Raw genomic sequence first — 18,209 nt, 5'->3', positions numbered from 1 at the left:
CTTGCTTGAGCTCGTTTAATGAGGCTTGTTAAAATAAACAAGTCAAGCTCAAACTTCATAATATTCGACTAGTTAGCTCGTGAATAAATTTTTAAATAAAAAAATAATAGTTTTGATATTAAATTTATAGATTTTACACTCTACTTACGAAACATATAGACAAATATATTAAATTTATTTATAAGAATAAAATTATAAATTTTAATAAGAATATTATAATTTTCCCTAAATATATAATTTAGTTTTTAATGAATATTAAATTTATAATTTATATTTATTAAGCTCGTTTAGGCTCGATAAAAGCTCGAATAAGCTCTTGAGCCATGAATATATTCGTTAAATAAAGTTTGAGCTCGGCTCGATTATAAACGAGTCAAACTTAAACATTCAAGTGTTTGGCTCGGCTCGGCTCGATTACACCCCTACTGATCTATGACTTGGCAACCCTATACACTCGGGTGCTCTGCGCCTCTTAGCCTAATCAGTCACTCTGCTGTTCTACCCTCTCTGCCCGCTCGACACTGTACAGTCGACACTTGGTAAAAATTAGACCCTGTTGGTAGCCTAAGATTATCAACTCAGATCATTTCAAAAGATAAGTTGAATTTAATTTTGTGTATTTAATTTTGGCTAATTCCCTAAAATCTCCGGCAGATTGGCTTTTCCAACAATCTTGAAATAGATTCGGTTTTGTTGAGATGGCCACAGAATAAATTGTTGAGGTGCAACAGACTCAACACATGAAGGCCCCCTCTGCCCCGATTGGAACTGTGTCAATCAATCATGGGGAAAAGCTAAAGAAGTTTAGTGGACTGAACTTTAAGAGGTGACAGCAGAAGATGCTCTTTTACTTGACCACACTCAATTTGGTTTGGTTCTTGACCAAGGACCCTCCTAAGAATGTTGAGGATACTGATGCGCTGGGCATCAGTGCTATGGAAGCATAGACTCATTCTGAAATTCTTTGCTAAAATTACATCCTCAACTACCTTGCCGACTCACTGTACGCTGTGTATAGTATGAAGAGAACAGTTAAGGAGCTATGAGAGTCCCTGGACAAGTAGTATAAGACGGACGATGCAGGGGCCAAGAATTTCATCGTGGGACAATTCTTGGACTACAAGATGGTTGACTCCAAGACAATAATCAGTCAAGTTCAGGAGCTTCAGGTGATCTTGCATGAGATCCACTCAGAATGGATAGTTCTGAGTGAAACCTTCCAGGTAGCTGCTATCATTGAGAAGATACCCTCGGTTGGAAGGACTTCAAGAACTACTTGAAGCACAAGCGGAAGGAGAGGAATGTGGAGGAACTCATTGTTAGACTTCGCATCGAAGAAGATAATAAGAGTTCAGGGAGAAAGTTGTTCTCTCAGGTTACTATAAAAGTTGTTGGTGCAGAGAGTACCAGACGATCGAACATGTGTTTTGATTATGGTCAAGGGTTTAAAGTTAAGGTTACTTGTTGTTTAACAAGTGTGATTGAGTTTGCAGGAAAGTCTTAAATGTTCTTAGGCAAAAAGTCCTAGTGGATTCTAAGCAGGTGGAAAACCCTAGGGGAAGGAAGCCTAGGTCCTAAGGGGAGGTAACCCTGGGTTATAAAAAGTCCTAACTGCGATTAGGCAATGAAGTCCTGGTTCAGGGGACTGGATGAAGTCTTAGTGGATCGAGGACTTTGGGTGAAATCCTAGAGTCAAGGACTCTAAGTGAAAATCCTAGTGGTCGTGGACCAGGTGGAAGTTTGGACGTGTCGTGGAGTGGACGTTCAACATGAAGTCCTGAAGTCTCAGACACTAAGTAAAAGTTCAGAAGGTTTGGATGACCTATTTGGCAAAAAGATAATTTCTCCTGAAAGGAGTAGGTGAGGACACATTCCCCGAAGAGGGAATAGTAGGTGTCGGTCTGACCTAGAGTTGTAGTAAAACTCAAAGTCAGGACCAGAAAGTATAAGACTGTCAAAACTTATATTTTGTTATATATTATTGCCTGAACTAACCTTATTTTATAGGAAAATAAAGTGGCAAAACTAAGGGGTTCGGATGCCCGGAGGGAGTTCGGGCTCCTGGGGTCTAGCCGCCCGGAGTTGGTCCGGGCACCTGAACTGCCTTCATCGAGCAACAGCTCGAGCGAGCCTCGCCCAACCAGGCACCCTCATGGTCTAGGCGCCCAGAGCTGGTCCAAGCGCCCATACCGCCAAATTTTGTTCATCGAGCTGGAGCATGCTAATTGGACTGACCCACATCACGGTATAGGTGCACGGAACAGCGTATAAAAGCAGCATTCAACCAGCACCTAAAAATAACATTACAAGCAACTTTCACTTCTTCGTGCTGCTGTGAAAATACTTTCTCGACGCTTCAAAGCTGCCCCAATGACCATCGTGCTGAAGATTTAAACTTCCCAGTCGTTGGTATTCTTTAATTTTTCTAATTACTTGTAATCATTTAAAATTGTACTTGTACTCTTTGTAATTGATTAGTGATTGTCCAATGAAAGTACTCTCATGTGTGGGCCTTGGAGTAGGAGTTGCTACAAGCTCCGAACCAAGTAAATCACGGTGTTTATGATTGTTTGTTATGTCTTTATTTCCGCTACCTTTGCTCTCTCTGATTATTTTTAAACGAACGTGAAATCCATGAGTGTAAAATACTGAAAAAGGGCGGATAACCATAAGGGAATTTTTTGAAATTTTTAGAATTTTTTTCAGGATTTTTTCGGAGCTCGTATGACTTAGGTTACGAGGATAAATTTGGGCTCGGGAAAGACTGTTTAGGCTACCCCATTTAAGTGAGGAAAAGTTTATTTATTTTATTTCTTTTTCCTTTTCCTTTTATTTTTCCTCATTCGTCGAACCAGTGCCTGTTTCCTTTCCCCAACACCGTCCCTCTTCACTCCGACGGTTTCACTTCTTTCCCAAACCGCCGTCGCCGCCGCGTCAATTCCGCTCCTCCCCTCGCCTACAAAACGACCAGCCAAAGGAAAGCCAAGGTCCCGACGCCACTTCCTCTCCCTTTGCCCAAATTTGGGTTGCGCACTACTGCCTCCTCTCGGCCGATCCACCTCCACCGGCATGCGAGCTTCATTCCAGCGGTGCCCTAGCACCTGATCTGCCGCCGCCCCTCTTCGATCTCCTCTGTACCAGCCACTGAGAGTCCTCGAGCCGATCGCCTTTTTCCTCGCGGCATCACCTCACCCGATCCTCATCTTCCTCGCGCTGCCTGTGCCCTAGGTCCTTCGCCGGCACGTCTCTGCTCGTGTTGTTTCCGGCCAGGAGCAAGGAGGATTCAAGTCCTAGTTTTTTTCTCGTGCCCTAGCTTGCGATCCTCCTCAGTCGCCACCCCTCTGCTCGATCACATCAGTGACCTCCTGCTTGATCCAGTTGATATCAGTGAGGTTTAGTGAGATAAGATTAAGTTGTTGCTTGATTTGTGATTTCACTTATTGAACTCAACTTGATCTGATCAGTGGGAAGGATTTCGGCAGGGAGACTCAGTTCTATGGGGTGTTCTTGATTCTTGCAGCAACCCCATCCTGCAGCACCTTGTTCCAGCGGCAGCAGCGACTGTGAATTGAGGTAAGGGAAGGTATTTAATACGTTTTATAGTTAGACAAACATGTGTAGATTGATTAGGTTTATATTGGGAGAGTTCAAGTTGATTTAAGTTTAGTCTTAAATCAAACTGTGCAATGGGTTGACTAGGGTTAAGGAAACTAACTCTAGTTGACCAATTGATTTTATGTGATTAGAGTTTTACTCTAAATTAGTCCTAGGGATTTTATTTAGCTGTTCTTATGAATTTAGCTAAATAAAATATTTGTATATTGTTTGGCGCAAGACTCTGATTCGAGACGGGCGTCTCGACTTTGGATTTGATTGGATTGGACCTTCTATTTGAAGCGGGTACCTTAACCTATCTATTTTGATACATCTTGTTGATATGTCTAGTAGATTTTAACAAGTAGTAATAATTATGATTATATCTGCATCGACATGTCACTATTTATTTCCGATCATGTATTGTTTGTTACTTGTTTATTATTTATGAGGTAGTGACATGTCATGCTCTATGATATGTTGCACTGGTTAGATACCCTACTTGACATGTGTACCTAGATCATATTATTTGTTCCACATATCTTGGTACACATTATATGGAGAGGGATAGGATTAGGATGTTTCTCGGCTTAGTGACATGCACCATCTTGCATGATTGCATGCTGAGCGGTTGGCAGCTCCATTATTGTGAGCACGTCGCTAGTTATATAGATATGCACACACAACTACTCATGGGTTAGTGGTTTTTATTCAGGCAGGGTGTGTGCAGTAGGTTGCTCTGTTTGGCTCCGTTGATCCGCTCATGGGTAGTGTGACGCAGCGTGGTAGCCGGCAGGGATCTCTCCCCGTCATCGCATACCAGGAGATGAGAGCATTACAGTCCCTCACTATGTTTGAGGTAGGAGGATAGGTGCACTCCGACAGCATCCCGTCCACTCGGTCACTCATCAGGAGCAGTGACGACAGAGTGCACAGTTGTCACAGCCCTTCCCACTTGGTCTCACCATCGTGTGTGAGATGGCTGACTGGCGTCAGGGGTGACCAGGACATGTTATTGGCATCATATGCATTACGTGCACTTATTGCTTGTGTTTGTTGCACTTTATATGCTGCATATTGGTTGAATGCATTGTTTGACATGCATACAGGAGTTATGATACTTTGGGTCTGACGGCCTTGATACCCAGGTTCCGGTTAGTACAGTTACTCCTTATCTTTTGGTTCTGCACTTTCTATATGTTATATCAGGAGACTGTACACATAGTTATTGCTATTTGTTATAATTTATTATGCATGTCAACTAGGTATTCGTTGAGTGTTGGAGGTATTACTCTTTTCAGGTTGAGGTTGTCGGAGGAGTTCTAGTCACTAGTGCCCCTTCAGGTTGCGAGGATTTCCACTTTGGATTCTTGTTTTGGTTTTTCTTATTATGTCAGACTTGTATCTGCTGGAATTTGGATTTTTGTACGATCCCTTGTTATCGATGGATTTTTGTTTGGATGATATCAGTTTTGTGCTTTATGAGTGTAGTTGAGTAGGATTTTTACGATGTTTTCCTTATCTTTGCTTATGTTTAGTTGTCATTATAAAACTACGTGGATGTTTACTTACTGTACTACTATATTTGTACTGTTATTATTCCAGCCGTGTTGGCCGATGTATATGTGGCCTTGGGGGCATTGTATAAATTTCATATTATCACCGTACAGGGGAGATGCTGTTGAAATTTTCTCTAGCAGGGACTACCTGGGGCGTGACAATTTATTTGGTATTAGAGCCAGGTTTGCGAGGTTTACTGGGCATTTTCCGATTTGTATGGATTTTCGTCATGATTATGTTTCGGACTTCCGTTTTGGATTTGTACGGATTTTCGTCGATTTTCTCGTATGGGATTCCAAGGTTATTTATGGGGACTGGACAGTGATGGAACATTTTCTGACGACAAATAGGTAAAAAGGTAATTTTATAATTTTTGTTACTTGTAGTAATATCTGAGTGATAGCTTATCAAATATGAGGCGAGGTGCACGTGCTCCCGTGCCGAGACGTGGTGCAGGACGACCACGCAGGAGGACGTTAGAGTCCTTGGTAGCAGAGTCGCCAGAGATGTCTGCTGGCGTCTAGCCTGCCAGTCAGGGACAGACTCCGTATGGCACTGCGGGCGCGTCGGGCTCTCAGACTCCGATGGTTACAGAGGTACCTACCCCGACCGTATCCGCCGTACTCACTCCTATTGTATTTATGGTACCACTGGCATACCCGGCACCACCACCACCAGTGCCTACGGCATACCAGGCACCACTGCCACCGGTGCCCACTGCATACGCGGCACCCGCACCAGCAGCACCAGTTGCTCCACCTCCGGTACCACCACCTACCGTACCTCCAGTCGCGCCCACCTATGCTGACCCTGCGATGCCACCAATGGCACCTGCCCCAGCCTATGCAGCAGCACCGGGGATGTTTCCCCCGGCCTATGTAGCGGTACCACTTGTTATACCAGCTCCAGTGGTTCCGCCAGTTCCTGCAGCCGTCCATACTCACCTCACTGATATAGTCGCGGCACGAGCCCGGATCCCAGCACTGGCAGAGTCAATGAAGAGTCGATTCACACTCTTCCGATGAGAGACTGATCCAAGTGTGGCTCAGTCCTGGATAGAGACCATGGAGCGGACCTTCTTCTACATGGCTTGCTCTGAGTGGGAGAAAGCAGAGCTAGCTGCTTTCCATTTACGGGATGAGGTCGACACCTGGTGGGTTACACAGCGGTCCATCATAGGCGAGCAGAACATCACCTGGGCCAGATTCAGAGAGGCTTTTGAGAGCCGATACTTTTCACGGGACTATCAAATGACTCGCCGGTAGGATTTTCTGAGTCTACGACAGAAGAACCATTCGGTGATAGAGTATAATGCTGAGTTTAACCGGTTGGCCAAATTCTGTCCAGAATTAGTTGCTGAGGACAGTTCCCATATGCATCAGTTTATTCAGGGATTGGATGGACATATGCAAGTATAGATTGCCGGTTTTTGGAGTTCATCCTACATCGAGACATTGGACAGAGCCCTGATGATAGAGTCAGCTCAGCAAAGAGTGTTTCCGGACAGGAAAAGGAAGCAGACGGGTCAGACATCAGGACAGATCCAGCAGGCACAGGCGACCGGACAGCAGCAGAGTGGTCGCAGTCGGCCAGGTCAGGGTACTTCTGAGGCTTCTGGTTAGCCTCAGAAGTTAGGGCGATCTTCATCAGGACGTTCCCGGTCTTCTCAGCAGAATCGGAAACAGCCCGCCAGCGACACTCACTGCACCAGATGTGGATCCAGAGACCACGTCACCACAGCTTGCTCCCTAGGACAGTCGGTTTGCTATTATTGCAAACTGCCTGGGCACCTGAGCCGAGATTGTTCATTGAAGGCTTAGCATATCGCTTCCGGAGTGTCTGGTCATGGAGGACAGCCTAGTCAGACAGGAGCTTATCGAGGAGGGCGGAGTGCCCAATCTTCGCATAGCCAGCAGAGGACAGCTCCCCCGGTAGCAGCTGCATATGGCATGGATGGACAGGAGCAGTCCGAAGGCCTCAGAGTACCACAAAGCTTTGTTCCAAGACCACAGTATCTGACTCAGGGGCAGTACCAGTCACAACCCCAACTGCCGGTCCAGTATCAGTCTCAGTCTACCTATCCGTCTCTGGCTCAGTACTCGACACCATCACAGTGGCAGGCTCAGACTCAGGCGTCGCAGCCTTTGGCAGCACTACCACCTCCACCATTGTCAGAAATTGGACATATTCATGCGGTAACCAGAGAGGATGCACAGCGGGCCGACGGATCCGTTTTCCGCGGTATGGTTTTACTTTATGCATTATCCGCTGATATGCTGATAGATACTGGTAGCTCGCATTCTTTTATATCTCATACCTTTATGCGGGAGATTGGTAGAATACCTACTCGTAGACCATAGCGACTAACTGTCTCCTTATCGTCCGGTGATACATTGGACCATCACTCAGGAGGTCAGATGTTGCCCGTTAGATTTTGTCAACATGATACTTATGGTTGACTTATTAATGCTGGAAATGGTCGAGTTTGACATTATCCTTGACATGGATTGGTTGTCTGCATATAATGCCATGGTTGATTGGCAGACGAGGGTGGTCACATTTCGACCTTCGAACTAACCCTCGTGGAATTTCACTGGCATCAGGGACGATGGCATATCGATCATTTCGGCGATTCAGGCTCAGAAGCTGCTGTCACATGGCTGTCAGGGTTGTCTTCTGTCTTTGATTAATACTGACGACAGCAGTAGTTCCCAGCTCTCTGACGTTCCAATGGTCCGAGAGTATCCAGATGTATTTCCAGATGAGCTACCAGGCTCGCCTCCTCGAAGGCAAGTGGAGTTTGCTATTGAGCTGATTCTGGGGACCGCGCCAACATCGAAATCTCCATATCGTATGGCACCGAAAGAGTTGGACGAGCTAAAGGTCCAACTCTAGGAGTTATTGGATAGGGGATTTATTCGCCCTAGTGTTTCTCCGTGGGGTTCTCCAGTACTATTCGTTATGAAAAAGGATGGTACTCTAAAGTTGTGCATCGATTACAGACAATTGAATGCAGTGATCGTCAGAAATAAGTACCCCTTACCGTGGATCGAGGATTTGTTTGATCAGCTCAGAGGTACCTCAGTGTATTCTAAGATTGATCTGTGGTCTGGATATCATCAGTTGAGACTCAAAGAATCTGATATTCAGAAGACAACTTTTTGTACTAGATACAGTCATTATGAGTTTTTGGTAATACCATTTGGGCTTACCAATGCTCCAGCGGTATTTATGGATTTGATGAACCACATCTTTCTGGAGTACCTAGATCAGTTCGTTGTCGTTTTCATCGACGACATTTTGATCTACTTGAGTTCCGAGGAGGAGCATGCACAGCATTTTCGCATAGTCTTGGAGACTCTTCGATGACATCAGCTATATACGAAGTTCAGCAAGTGTGCTTTCTGGCTATCCTCAGTCGATTTTCTGGGACACGTGGTCTCTAGAAGAGGTATTTCCGTAGACCCTCAGAAGATCGAGGTTGTCACCAGCTGGGAGTAGCCGAAATTAGTTCAGGAGATCCGCAGTTTTCTGGGATTAGCCGGATATTACCAACGGTTTGTCGAGGGTTTCTCGCATATCGCTATGCCACTGACATGCCTGACCAGGAAAGGCGTGAAGTTCACGTGGTCCGAGGACTGCGAGACCAGCTTCCGGGAGCTGAAGCAGAGATTAGTATCGGCACCCGTTTTGGTTTTGCCCGTTGGAGAGGACGGATTCGTGCTCTACACCGACGCATCTCTATAGGGTCTGGGCGCTGTTCTGATGCAGCACGACAGGGTAGTCTCCTATGCTTCTCGGTAGTTGAAGGAGCATGAGAAGAACTACCCAGTTCATGATTTGGAGTTGGCCGCTATTATATTTGCTCTGAAGATTTGGCGACATCATCTATACGCCATTACATTTGAGATTCTCACTGATCATAAGAGTCTCAAATATATTTTCACCCAGAAGGAACTTAGTCTCCGACAGAGGAGATGGATGGAGTTCCTGAAGTATTACGATTGTACCATTAGCTACCACCCAGGGAAAGCTAATGTGGTTGCCGATGCACTTACCAGGAAGTCCAGAGGGACTTTGGCTTGCCACCGAGTTTCAGTCACAGACTTGGTTCAGGGTTTCTCCAAGCTGGGTCTTCAGGAGCAGGGACAGACAAAGCAGGGCATTCTGGTTACTATGGTTGCTCAGTTGTCGATCAGGACTAGGATCCGAGAGGCCCAGGCTGGAGATCAGCATTGACAGTTCATTGGCAGCCAGATAGTTTCCGGACAACCGACTGAGTTTACACGAGATGACGAGGATATTGTTTGTTTCTGAGACAGATTATGTGTGCCTTAGTCTCACCCGGTCATGGAGAATTTACTTCAGGAGGCTCATCGCTCTAGATTTTCTATCCACCCAGGTGGAACTCGTATGTATCACGATTTGAGGCGTTCCTATTGGTGGAACGGTATGAAGAAAGACATCAAAGAGTTTGTAGCTAGATGTCTTGTCTGTCAGCAGGTGAAGGCTGAGCACCAGAGACCTGCTGGATTACTTCAGAGGATCCCTATTCCAGAGTGAAAATGGGAGCACATTACTATGGATTTTGTGGTAGGATTGCCTAGGACACGACGAGACCATGACTCGATTTGGTTAATCGTTGACCGATTAACCAAATCCGCGCACTTCTTAGTAATCTGGGAGACCGATTCTCTGGATCGATTGGTAGATTTGTATTGCCGGGAGATCATCAAATTGCATGGTGTCCCATTGAGTATTATTTCAGATAGAGACCCACGGTCCGCGTTCGGATTTTGGTAGAGTCTGCAGTAGGCCTCGGGCACTCAGCTCCGTTTTAGTACAGCTTTCCATCCACAGACAGATGGACAGTCAGAGCGGACCATTCAGACTCTAGAGGATTTGCTGAGGTCTTGTGTATTGGATTTCGGAGGCAGTTGGGAGGACCATTGCCATTGGTAGAGTTCGCCTACAACAACAGCTTTCATTCGGCTATCCAGATGGCACCGTTTGAAGCGTTGTATGGTAGGCCTTGTCGGACACCCACCCTCTGGGATGAGGTTGGGGAGGCCCATCTGTTGGGACCTCATAGAGCTCAGCAGGAGGCAGAGTTGGTCCGTACTATTAGATGGAGGATGTCCGAGGCATAGGATCGCCAGAAGAGTTATGTTGATCGGAGACGTAGACCCCTGGAGTTCTCTATTGGCGACCATGTTTTTCTGCGAGTTTCACCCATGAAAGGGGTGAAGAGATTTGGCCTCAAAGGTAAGCTAGCTCCGCGGTACATTGGCCCTTTTTAGATCTTGGAGAGGATTGGAGCAGTAGCTTATCGCCTGGCGCTACCACCGGCTCTGGCAAGCGTGCACGACGTATTTCATGTATCTATGCTGAGGAGATACATAGCCGACCCAGCTCATGTGCTGTCTGATATACCAGTTTTCCTTCAGCCTGACGCCACCTACGAGGAGGTTCCGATACGGATTCTGGACTAGAAGGAGCGTCAGCTGCGGAACAAGACTATCTGACTGGTTAAAGTCAGATGGCAGCATCATTTGGACAAGGAGACTACCTGGGACCTCGAGGATAATCTTTTCACTTGAGGTATGTGGGTTATTTTCCGTTCAGCATTTATACTTTCTATCTGTTGTTAGTACTTGTTGATGGTAGATAACGAAATTTGGGGACCAAATTTTTATTAGTGAGGGGAGAATGTAAAATACCGAAAAAGGGCGGATAACCATAAGGGAATTTTCTGGAATTTTTAGAAATTTTTTCGGGAATTTTTCGGAGCTCGTATGACTTAGGTTACGGGGATAAAATTGGGCCCGGAAAAAGCTTGTTTAGGCTACCCCATTTAAGTGAGGAAAAGTTTATTAATTTTATTTCTTTTTTCCTTTTCCTTTTATTTTTCCTCACCCGCCGAACCCGTGCCTGTTTCCTTTCCCCAACGCCGTCCCTCTTCACTCCGACGGTTTCACTTCTTTCCCAAACCACCACCGCCCTCGCGTCAATTCCGCTCCTCCCCTCGCCTACAAAATGACCAGCCAAAGGAAAGCCAAGGTCCCGACGCTACTTCCTCTCCCTTTGCCCTAATTTGGGTTGCGTACTACTGCCTCCTCTCGGCCGATCCACCTCCACCGGCACGCGAGCTTCATTCCAGCGGTGCCCTAGCACCTGATCCCTCACCGCCCCTCTCCGTTCTCCTTTGTGCCAGCCACCGAGAGTCCCCGAGCCGATCACCTTTTTCCTCGCGACATCGCCTCAATCGATCCTCATCTTCCTCGCGCTGCCTATGCCCTAGGTCCTTCACCAGCACGTCTCTGCTCGGGTTGTTTCCGGCCAGGAGCAAGGAGGATTCAAGTCCTAGTTTCTTCCTCGTGCCCTAGCTTGTGATCCTTCTCAGTCGCCACCCCTCTGCTCGATCACATCAGTGACCTCCTGCTTGATCCGGTTGATATCAGTGAGGTTTAGTGAGATAAGATTAGGTTGTTGCTTGATTTGTGATTCCACTTATTGAACTCAACTTGATCTGATCAGTGGGAAGGATTTCGGCAGGGAGACTCAGTTCTATTGGGTGTTCTTGATTCTGGCAGCAACCCCATCCTGCAACACCTTGTTCCAGTGGCAGTAGCGATTGTAAATTGAGGTAAGGGTAGGTATTTAATATGTTTTATAGTTAGACGAACATGTGTAGATTGATTAGGTTTATATTGGGAGAGTTCAAGTTGATTTAAGTTTAGTCTTAAATCAAACTGTGTAATGGGTTGACTAGGGTTAAGGAAACTAACCCTAGTTGACCAATTGATTTTATGTGATTAGGGTTTTACCCTAAATTAGTCCTAGGGATTTTATTTAGCTGTTCTTATGAATTTAGCTAAATAAAATATTTGTATATTGTTTGGCGCAGGACTCTGATTCGAGACGGGCGTCTCGACTTTGGATTTGACTGGATTGGACCTTCTATTTGAGACGGGTACCTTGACCTATCTATTTTGATACGTCTTGTTGATATGTCTAGTAGAATTTAACAAGTAGTAATAATTATGATTATATCTGCATCGGCATGTCACTATTTATTTCCAATCATGTATTGTTTGTTACCTATTTATTATTTATGAGGTAGTGACATGTCATGCTCTATGAAATTCTGCACTGGTTAGATACCCTACTTGACACGTGTACCTAGATCATATTATTTGCTCCACATATCTTGGTACACATTATATGGAGAGGGATAGGATTAGGATGTTTCTCAGCTTAGTGACATGCACCATCTTGAATGATTGCATGCTGAGCGGTTGGCAGCTCCATTATTGTGAGCGCGTCGCCAGTTACATGGATCTGCACACACAACCACTCATGGGTTAGTGGTTTTTATTCAAGCAGGGTGTGTGTAGCAGGTTGCTCTGTTTGGCTCTGTTGGTCCGCTTATGGGTAGTGTGACGCAGCGTGGTTGCCGGCAGAGATCCCTCCCCGTCATCGCGTACTGGGAGATGAGAGCATTGCGCCGCCTCACTATGTTTGAGGTAGGAGGATAGGTGTACTCCGATAGCATCCCGTCCACTCAGTCACTCATCAGGAGCAGTGACGATAGAGTGCACGGTTGTCACAGCTCTACCCACTCGGTCTCACCATCGTGTGGGAGATGGCTGACTGGCGTCAGGGGTGACCAGGACATGTTGTTGGCATCATATGCATTACGTGCACTTATTGTTTGTGTTTGTTGCACTTTATATGCTGCATATTGGTTGGATGCATTGTTTGACATGCATACAGGAGTTATGATACTTTGGGTCTGATGACCTTGATACTCAGGTTCCGATTAGTACAGTTACTCCTTATCTTTTGGTTCTGCACTTTCTATATGTTATATCAGGAGACTGTACGCATAGTTATTGCTATTTGTTATAGTTTACTATACATGTCAATTAGGTATTCGCTGAGTGTTAGACTCACAACCCATTATTACTCTTTTCAGGTTGAGGTTGTCGGAGGAGTTCCAGTCACTAGTCCCCCTTCAGGTTGCGAGGATTTCCACTTTGGATCCTTGTTTTGTTTTTTCTTATTATGTCAGACTTGTATCTGCTGGAATTTGGATTTTTGTAAGATCCCTTGTTATCGATGGGTTTTTGTTTGGATGATATCGGTTTTGTGCTTTATGAGTGTAGTTGAGTAGGATTTTTGCGATGTTTCCCTTATCTTTGCTTATGTTTAGTTGTCATTATAAAATTGCGTGGATGTTTACTTATTGTACTGTTATATTTGTACTGTTATTGTTCCGGCCGTGTTGGCCGATGTATATGTGGCCCTGGGGGCATTGTATAAATTTCATATTGTCACCGTACTGGGGAGATGCTGCCGAAATTTTCTCTGACAGGGACTACCTGGGGTGTGACAATTTATTTGGTATTAGAGTGCTCACTTGGCTACTAGGATTCATAAACTCTAGTACTTAGCTTGGAGGTCTAGAGTTCGAATCCTGGGGAAGGCAAAAATCCATTGGCCAGAGGTGGGAGACCTAGTGAGTAACGGTACGGCCGAGGGTCGTCGGTCGACGACATAAGGGGTCGTCAGTTAGGTCGCCCAAGGGACCGCCAAGGGGCCACCAAATGGCCCACCAGTTGGGTTGCCCAAGGGGCTGAGGGGCCAGGTCGTTACAATGAGCGCTATTCACCCCCCCCTCTCGCGCAACGAACCAACAATTGGTATCAAAGTGTGGCCGCTCTAAATTGATGAAACCACCAATCAAGCAGGGAGTTCCTTTTTGAAAAAGAAAATTGTATATCATTAGTCAGAATTACTTTTTTCCCTCTATTTTTTTTAAAAAAATTACTTTTATTTTTTCACCATTAGTCAGAATTTGTGAAATATCACGTTTGAAAAAATTTGAAATTATATTTTTTTATATTATTATTTTTTCTTATTTTAATATTATTTTATTTTTTCCTTGAAATTAGTATCGTCACCCCCTTTGATTAGATTTGTTTTTTCGCAATCGACTTTTTCATGTCTCGAAGTCGATGCTAATACCACTTGAGTTATACAATCTCTTTTCATACCACAGTACTAATCTAAGACAAAGTCTTAGTACTCTTTGCTCTTTCATTTTTGTATGCAAGATTCCCTCAAATGACATACCAAGAAGACTACAGCACTGTTGGCACTACTCGGAATTCCGTTCTGTTTCCCCTGTACAAAATTTTGTACAAGCACAGAACTTTTCCTAGCAACCCATGTGCTTTTCAGAAGTTAAACTTGGATTGCAAACGAAATTTAACATTATTAATCCAAGTTCAACCCATGTGTTCATCAGAAGTTAAACCATATTATAGAAGTTGATTAAATATCTATTTCAAGGATTGGCTTCCAGGTCATTGGCGAGGCATTCGGCTTTCTTGGATATGGGATCATCCACCACTTCCTAGTCAAAGCCTTTCAAAAAAATTGAATATTTAAACTCCTTACAGTAAACCCTAGGTTAAACTACAGAGAGACCTCAATCAAAGCACAAGATCGCTAACCTCTTGTGTTGGTACTTTATGATCCATACAAAGGAAAAATAAACAAGTACACAGCGGAAACAATTAACTAGTTATACCTTTCTTTGTATCTTAAAGACCTCTTGATCTTCTGCTGTATTCCTCTCCTCCTCTTGAACATCGTGTGGGCGACGATCTACCAAGACGCAAAAACCACCCAAGTCCTTTCTTCCAAGACTTTCGGCCACCAAGGGATAAAAGCTAGGAACACCACCTCTTGTTCTTCTTTCTTCCTTGCAACCCGCTAGCCACAAGATGGTTGAAGCCTCTTGATGCCACCGGCCTTAGGTGAGAAAGCAAAGGGAGAATAATAATATGAGGGGACCGACCACAAGGAGAATAGAAGAGAAATAGAAATTGTGTAGATGATTATTATTTCTAAGGCACCATCTATCCTCTTTTATAATCCTTGGTAATGGCTAAAAAGGAAAGATTAATAATAATTAAAATCTCTCTTTTAAATTTCCTACTGTGGATGGCTACAAAAGGAAAGTTTTAAAATTAAAAATCTCTCTTTTAAACATTGTAGATGGCTACAAAAAAGGAATGATTTTTAAAATTAAAACCTTTCTTTTAAATCATGGTTACAAAAAAGGAAAGTTTTAACAAAAATAAAATATCTCTTTTAAACCATTGTAGATGACTATAAAAGGAAAGATTTTTTAAATTTAAAATTCTCTTTTAAAATCATGTGGATGACTTCAAAAAGGGGAAATTTTTAAAATTTAAAATCTCTCTTTTAAAACATTGTAGATGGCTAAAAAAGAAAGATTTAAAAAAAATTAAAAACACACTTTTAAACCCATCTTGCCCGGCCCCTTGCTTGGGCTTGGGCACCAAGCAAGGATGTGGCGGACCATAAGGATGACTTGGGTGGATGCGAGGCTTTATACATAGAGACTACAACAGGGACCTAGAGGAGGAATTGATTTTGGCCTCCTGATGAGCTTGAGCTTCCTGTGTTCGACCCGAACACCCAACTCAAGTTCATCAATAATAACTCATACCACTAAAGAGTTATTATTGAACTACCGTACCAATCCCATATTACATTATGAGCTCATTCTTATCATGAGTGTGTTAATCTCCCAGTGTTTAAGATATCGAATGCTCATTAATTAAATGAGTTACTGACAACTCACTTAATTAACATCTAGCTCCAAGAGTAGTACCACTCAATTTCATTATCATGTCGGAACTAAGTCCACCTGCAGGGTTTACATGACAATCCTTATGAGCTCCTCAAGGGGACATTATCATCCTAATAAATAGGACATAGTTTCCTTCTATAATCAACAACACACCATATAAATAATATTATTTCTCAACTTATCGGGCCTATTGATTTAACGAATAAATCTCACCCTTTGATAAATTAAAGAAATAAATACTAAGTACATGCACTTGTTATTATATCAGGATTAAGAGTATGCCCATCCATAATAATAGAGGTTCTATTCTTTTATGCAGTCAGTATAAAAGGAACAACCTCAAATGGTCCTGCTCTATACACACATAGTGTACTAGTGTAATTTTATAGTCAAGATAAATTAGTACCAAATTACACTACAACCATTCCAATGGTTTGTCCCAATCCATCTTGGTTGTGAGACATGATCTTCTATGAGACACCACACACCATGTTATCTACAATATAAATTAAATGGGCAACTGCATTTAACTAAATGAAGACATTTAACCAATGTGATTCTCATTTCAAAATAAATATTTATACAAAAAGCTAGGCTTTTAGTATACATTCTAACAATCTCCCACTTATACTAAAAGACTATGCAACCATATATGCTGTCATACATCTGATCCCCATCCCCTCAACATGCCCATCAAAAGCTCTCGTCGGAAGGGCCTTAGTGAAAGGATCTACCAGGTTATCTTCTGATGCAATCTTGGCGACAACAACTTCTTCTCGCTTTATGATGTCTCGTATCAGGTGGTACTTGCGCTCAATGTGTTTACGTGCCTTATGGGCTCGTGGTTCCTTTGAGTTTGCTACTGCACCACTATTATCACAATAAATTGTGATAATTTTGGGCAAACCAGGAATCACATCTAAGTCCATCAAGAAGTTTCTAAGTCATACAGCTTCTTTGGCCACCTCAGAGGCTGTCACATACTCAGCTTCCATGGTGGAGTCCAAAACGCATTTCTACTTAACACTCCTCCATTCTATGACTCCACCTCCCAAAGTAAACACATATCCTGAGGTTGACTTACTATTGTCCCTATCGATTAGAAGTCTGAATCCGTGTAACCCACAAGCAACAAATCATCTGCCTAGTAAACTAGCATATAATCTCTAGTCCTTTTCAGGTACTTCAATATATGTTTTACGACAGTCCAATGTCCTGGGTTACTTTGATATATGCTAATCATGCCCATGATAAAACAGATATTCAGTCTCGTACATAGCATCACATACATTAGGCTTCCTACAGTCGAAGCATAAGGAACTGCCTTCATGTCCTCTATTTCCTTTAATGTTTTAGGAGACATCTCTTTAGATAAAGGTACTCCATGCCGAAAAGGTAGAAAACCTTTCTTGGAGTTTTGCATGCTAAAACGAGCTAGAATAGCATCGATGTATGAAGCTTGGGATAAGCACAATATTCTTTTCTTGCGATCCCTTATTACTTTGATCCCAAGAATATGTCCACATTCTCCCAAATCCTTCATATCAAATTACTTAGACAACCATACCCTTACGTCTGACAACACTTTGACATTGTTGCCAATGAGTAAAATGTCATCTACGCATAGTACAAGAAATACCACCACGTTTCCATCACTCTTCTTGTATACACAAGACTCATCCAGATATTGAATAAATCCATAAGACTGGATCACTTCATTAAATCAGATGTTCCAAGATCTCGAAGCTTGCTTCAGTCCATAGATAGACCGATTGAGCTTACATACAAGATATTCTTTGCCCTTCGCAATGAATCCCTCTGGTTGCTTCATATGGATATTTTCTTCAAGACTTCCATTAAGGAAAGCTATCTTGACACCCATTTGCCAAATCTCATAATCTTTATGAGCGGCAATAGATAAAAGAATTCGGATAGACTTAAGCATGGTTACCGACGAAAAGGTTTCCTCATAATCGCTTCCCTCTTTCTGAGTATACCCTTTCGCCTTGCTTTGAAGGTTTCCACCTTCCCGCCTGTCCCTCTTTTTCTTTTGTAGACTCATTTACATCCAATGACTTTTACACCATTTGGTAGTTCTACAAGCTCCCAGAACTGATTAGAGTACATAGATTCTATTTCAGAGTTCATTGCACTTTGCCAAGATGCTACATCTTTATCTTGGAGTGCTTCATCATATGTCCAGGGATCAGGTTCATGTTCACTAGGGATCAAGTCCAAAGATTCTCCTAAACACATGAATCTATCAGGTTATCTAACAACCCTCCCACTACGACGAGGCACTACTTGTAATTGTGCATCATTTGTGACACGTGTTGCAGTTTCTTGTGGTATCTCATCTTGTATC

General features: G+C 43.5%; 1 protein-coding gene across 1 annotated transcript; it reads left to right on the top strand.

Moving 5' to 3' along the window:
• The first annotated feature begins 5,738 nt into the window (after positions 1-5,738).
• On the top strand, positions 5,739-6,179 carry LOC121986525 (extensin-like). Its single transcript, XM_042540491.1, has one exon. The coding sequence runs from the start codon at positions 5,739-5,741 to the stop codon at positions 6,177-6,179; it is 441 nt and encodes a 146-aa protein (XP_042396425.1).
• Positions 6,180-18,209: the final 12,030 nt, after the last annotated feature.

Source organism: Zingiber officinale, chromosome 5B (assembly GCF_018446385.1).
Source record: "Zingiber officinale cultivar Zhangliang chromosome 5B, Zo_v1.1, whole genome shotgun sequence".
Taxonomy (NCBI): Eukaryota; Viridiplantae; Streptophyta; class Magnoliopsida; order Zingiberales; family Zingiberaceae; genus Zingiber; species Zingiber officinale.
This window is presented reverse-complemented; position numbering and strand designations above follow the sequence as displayed.

What these genes read in the sequence shown, in the direction of transcription:
- LOC121986525 (XM_042540491.1), top strand. Translation starts at nt 5,739, where the DNA reads ATGGTTACAGAGGTACCTACCCCGACCGTATCCGCCGTACTCACTCCT.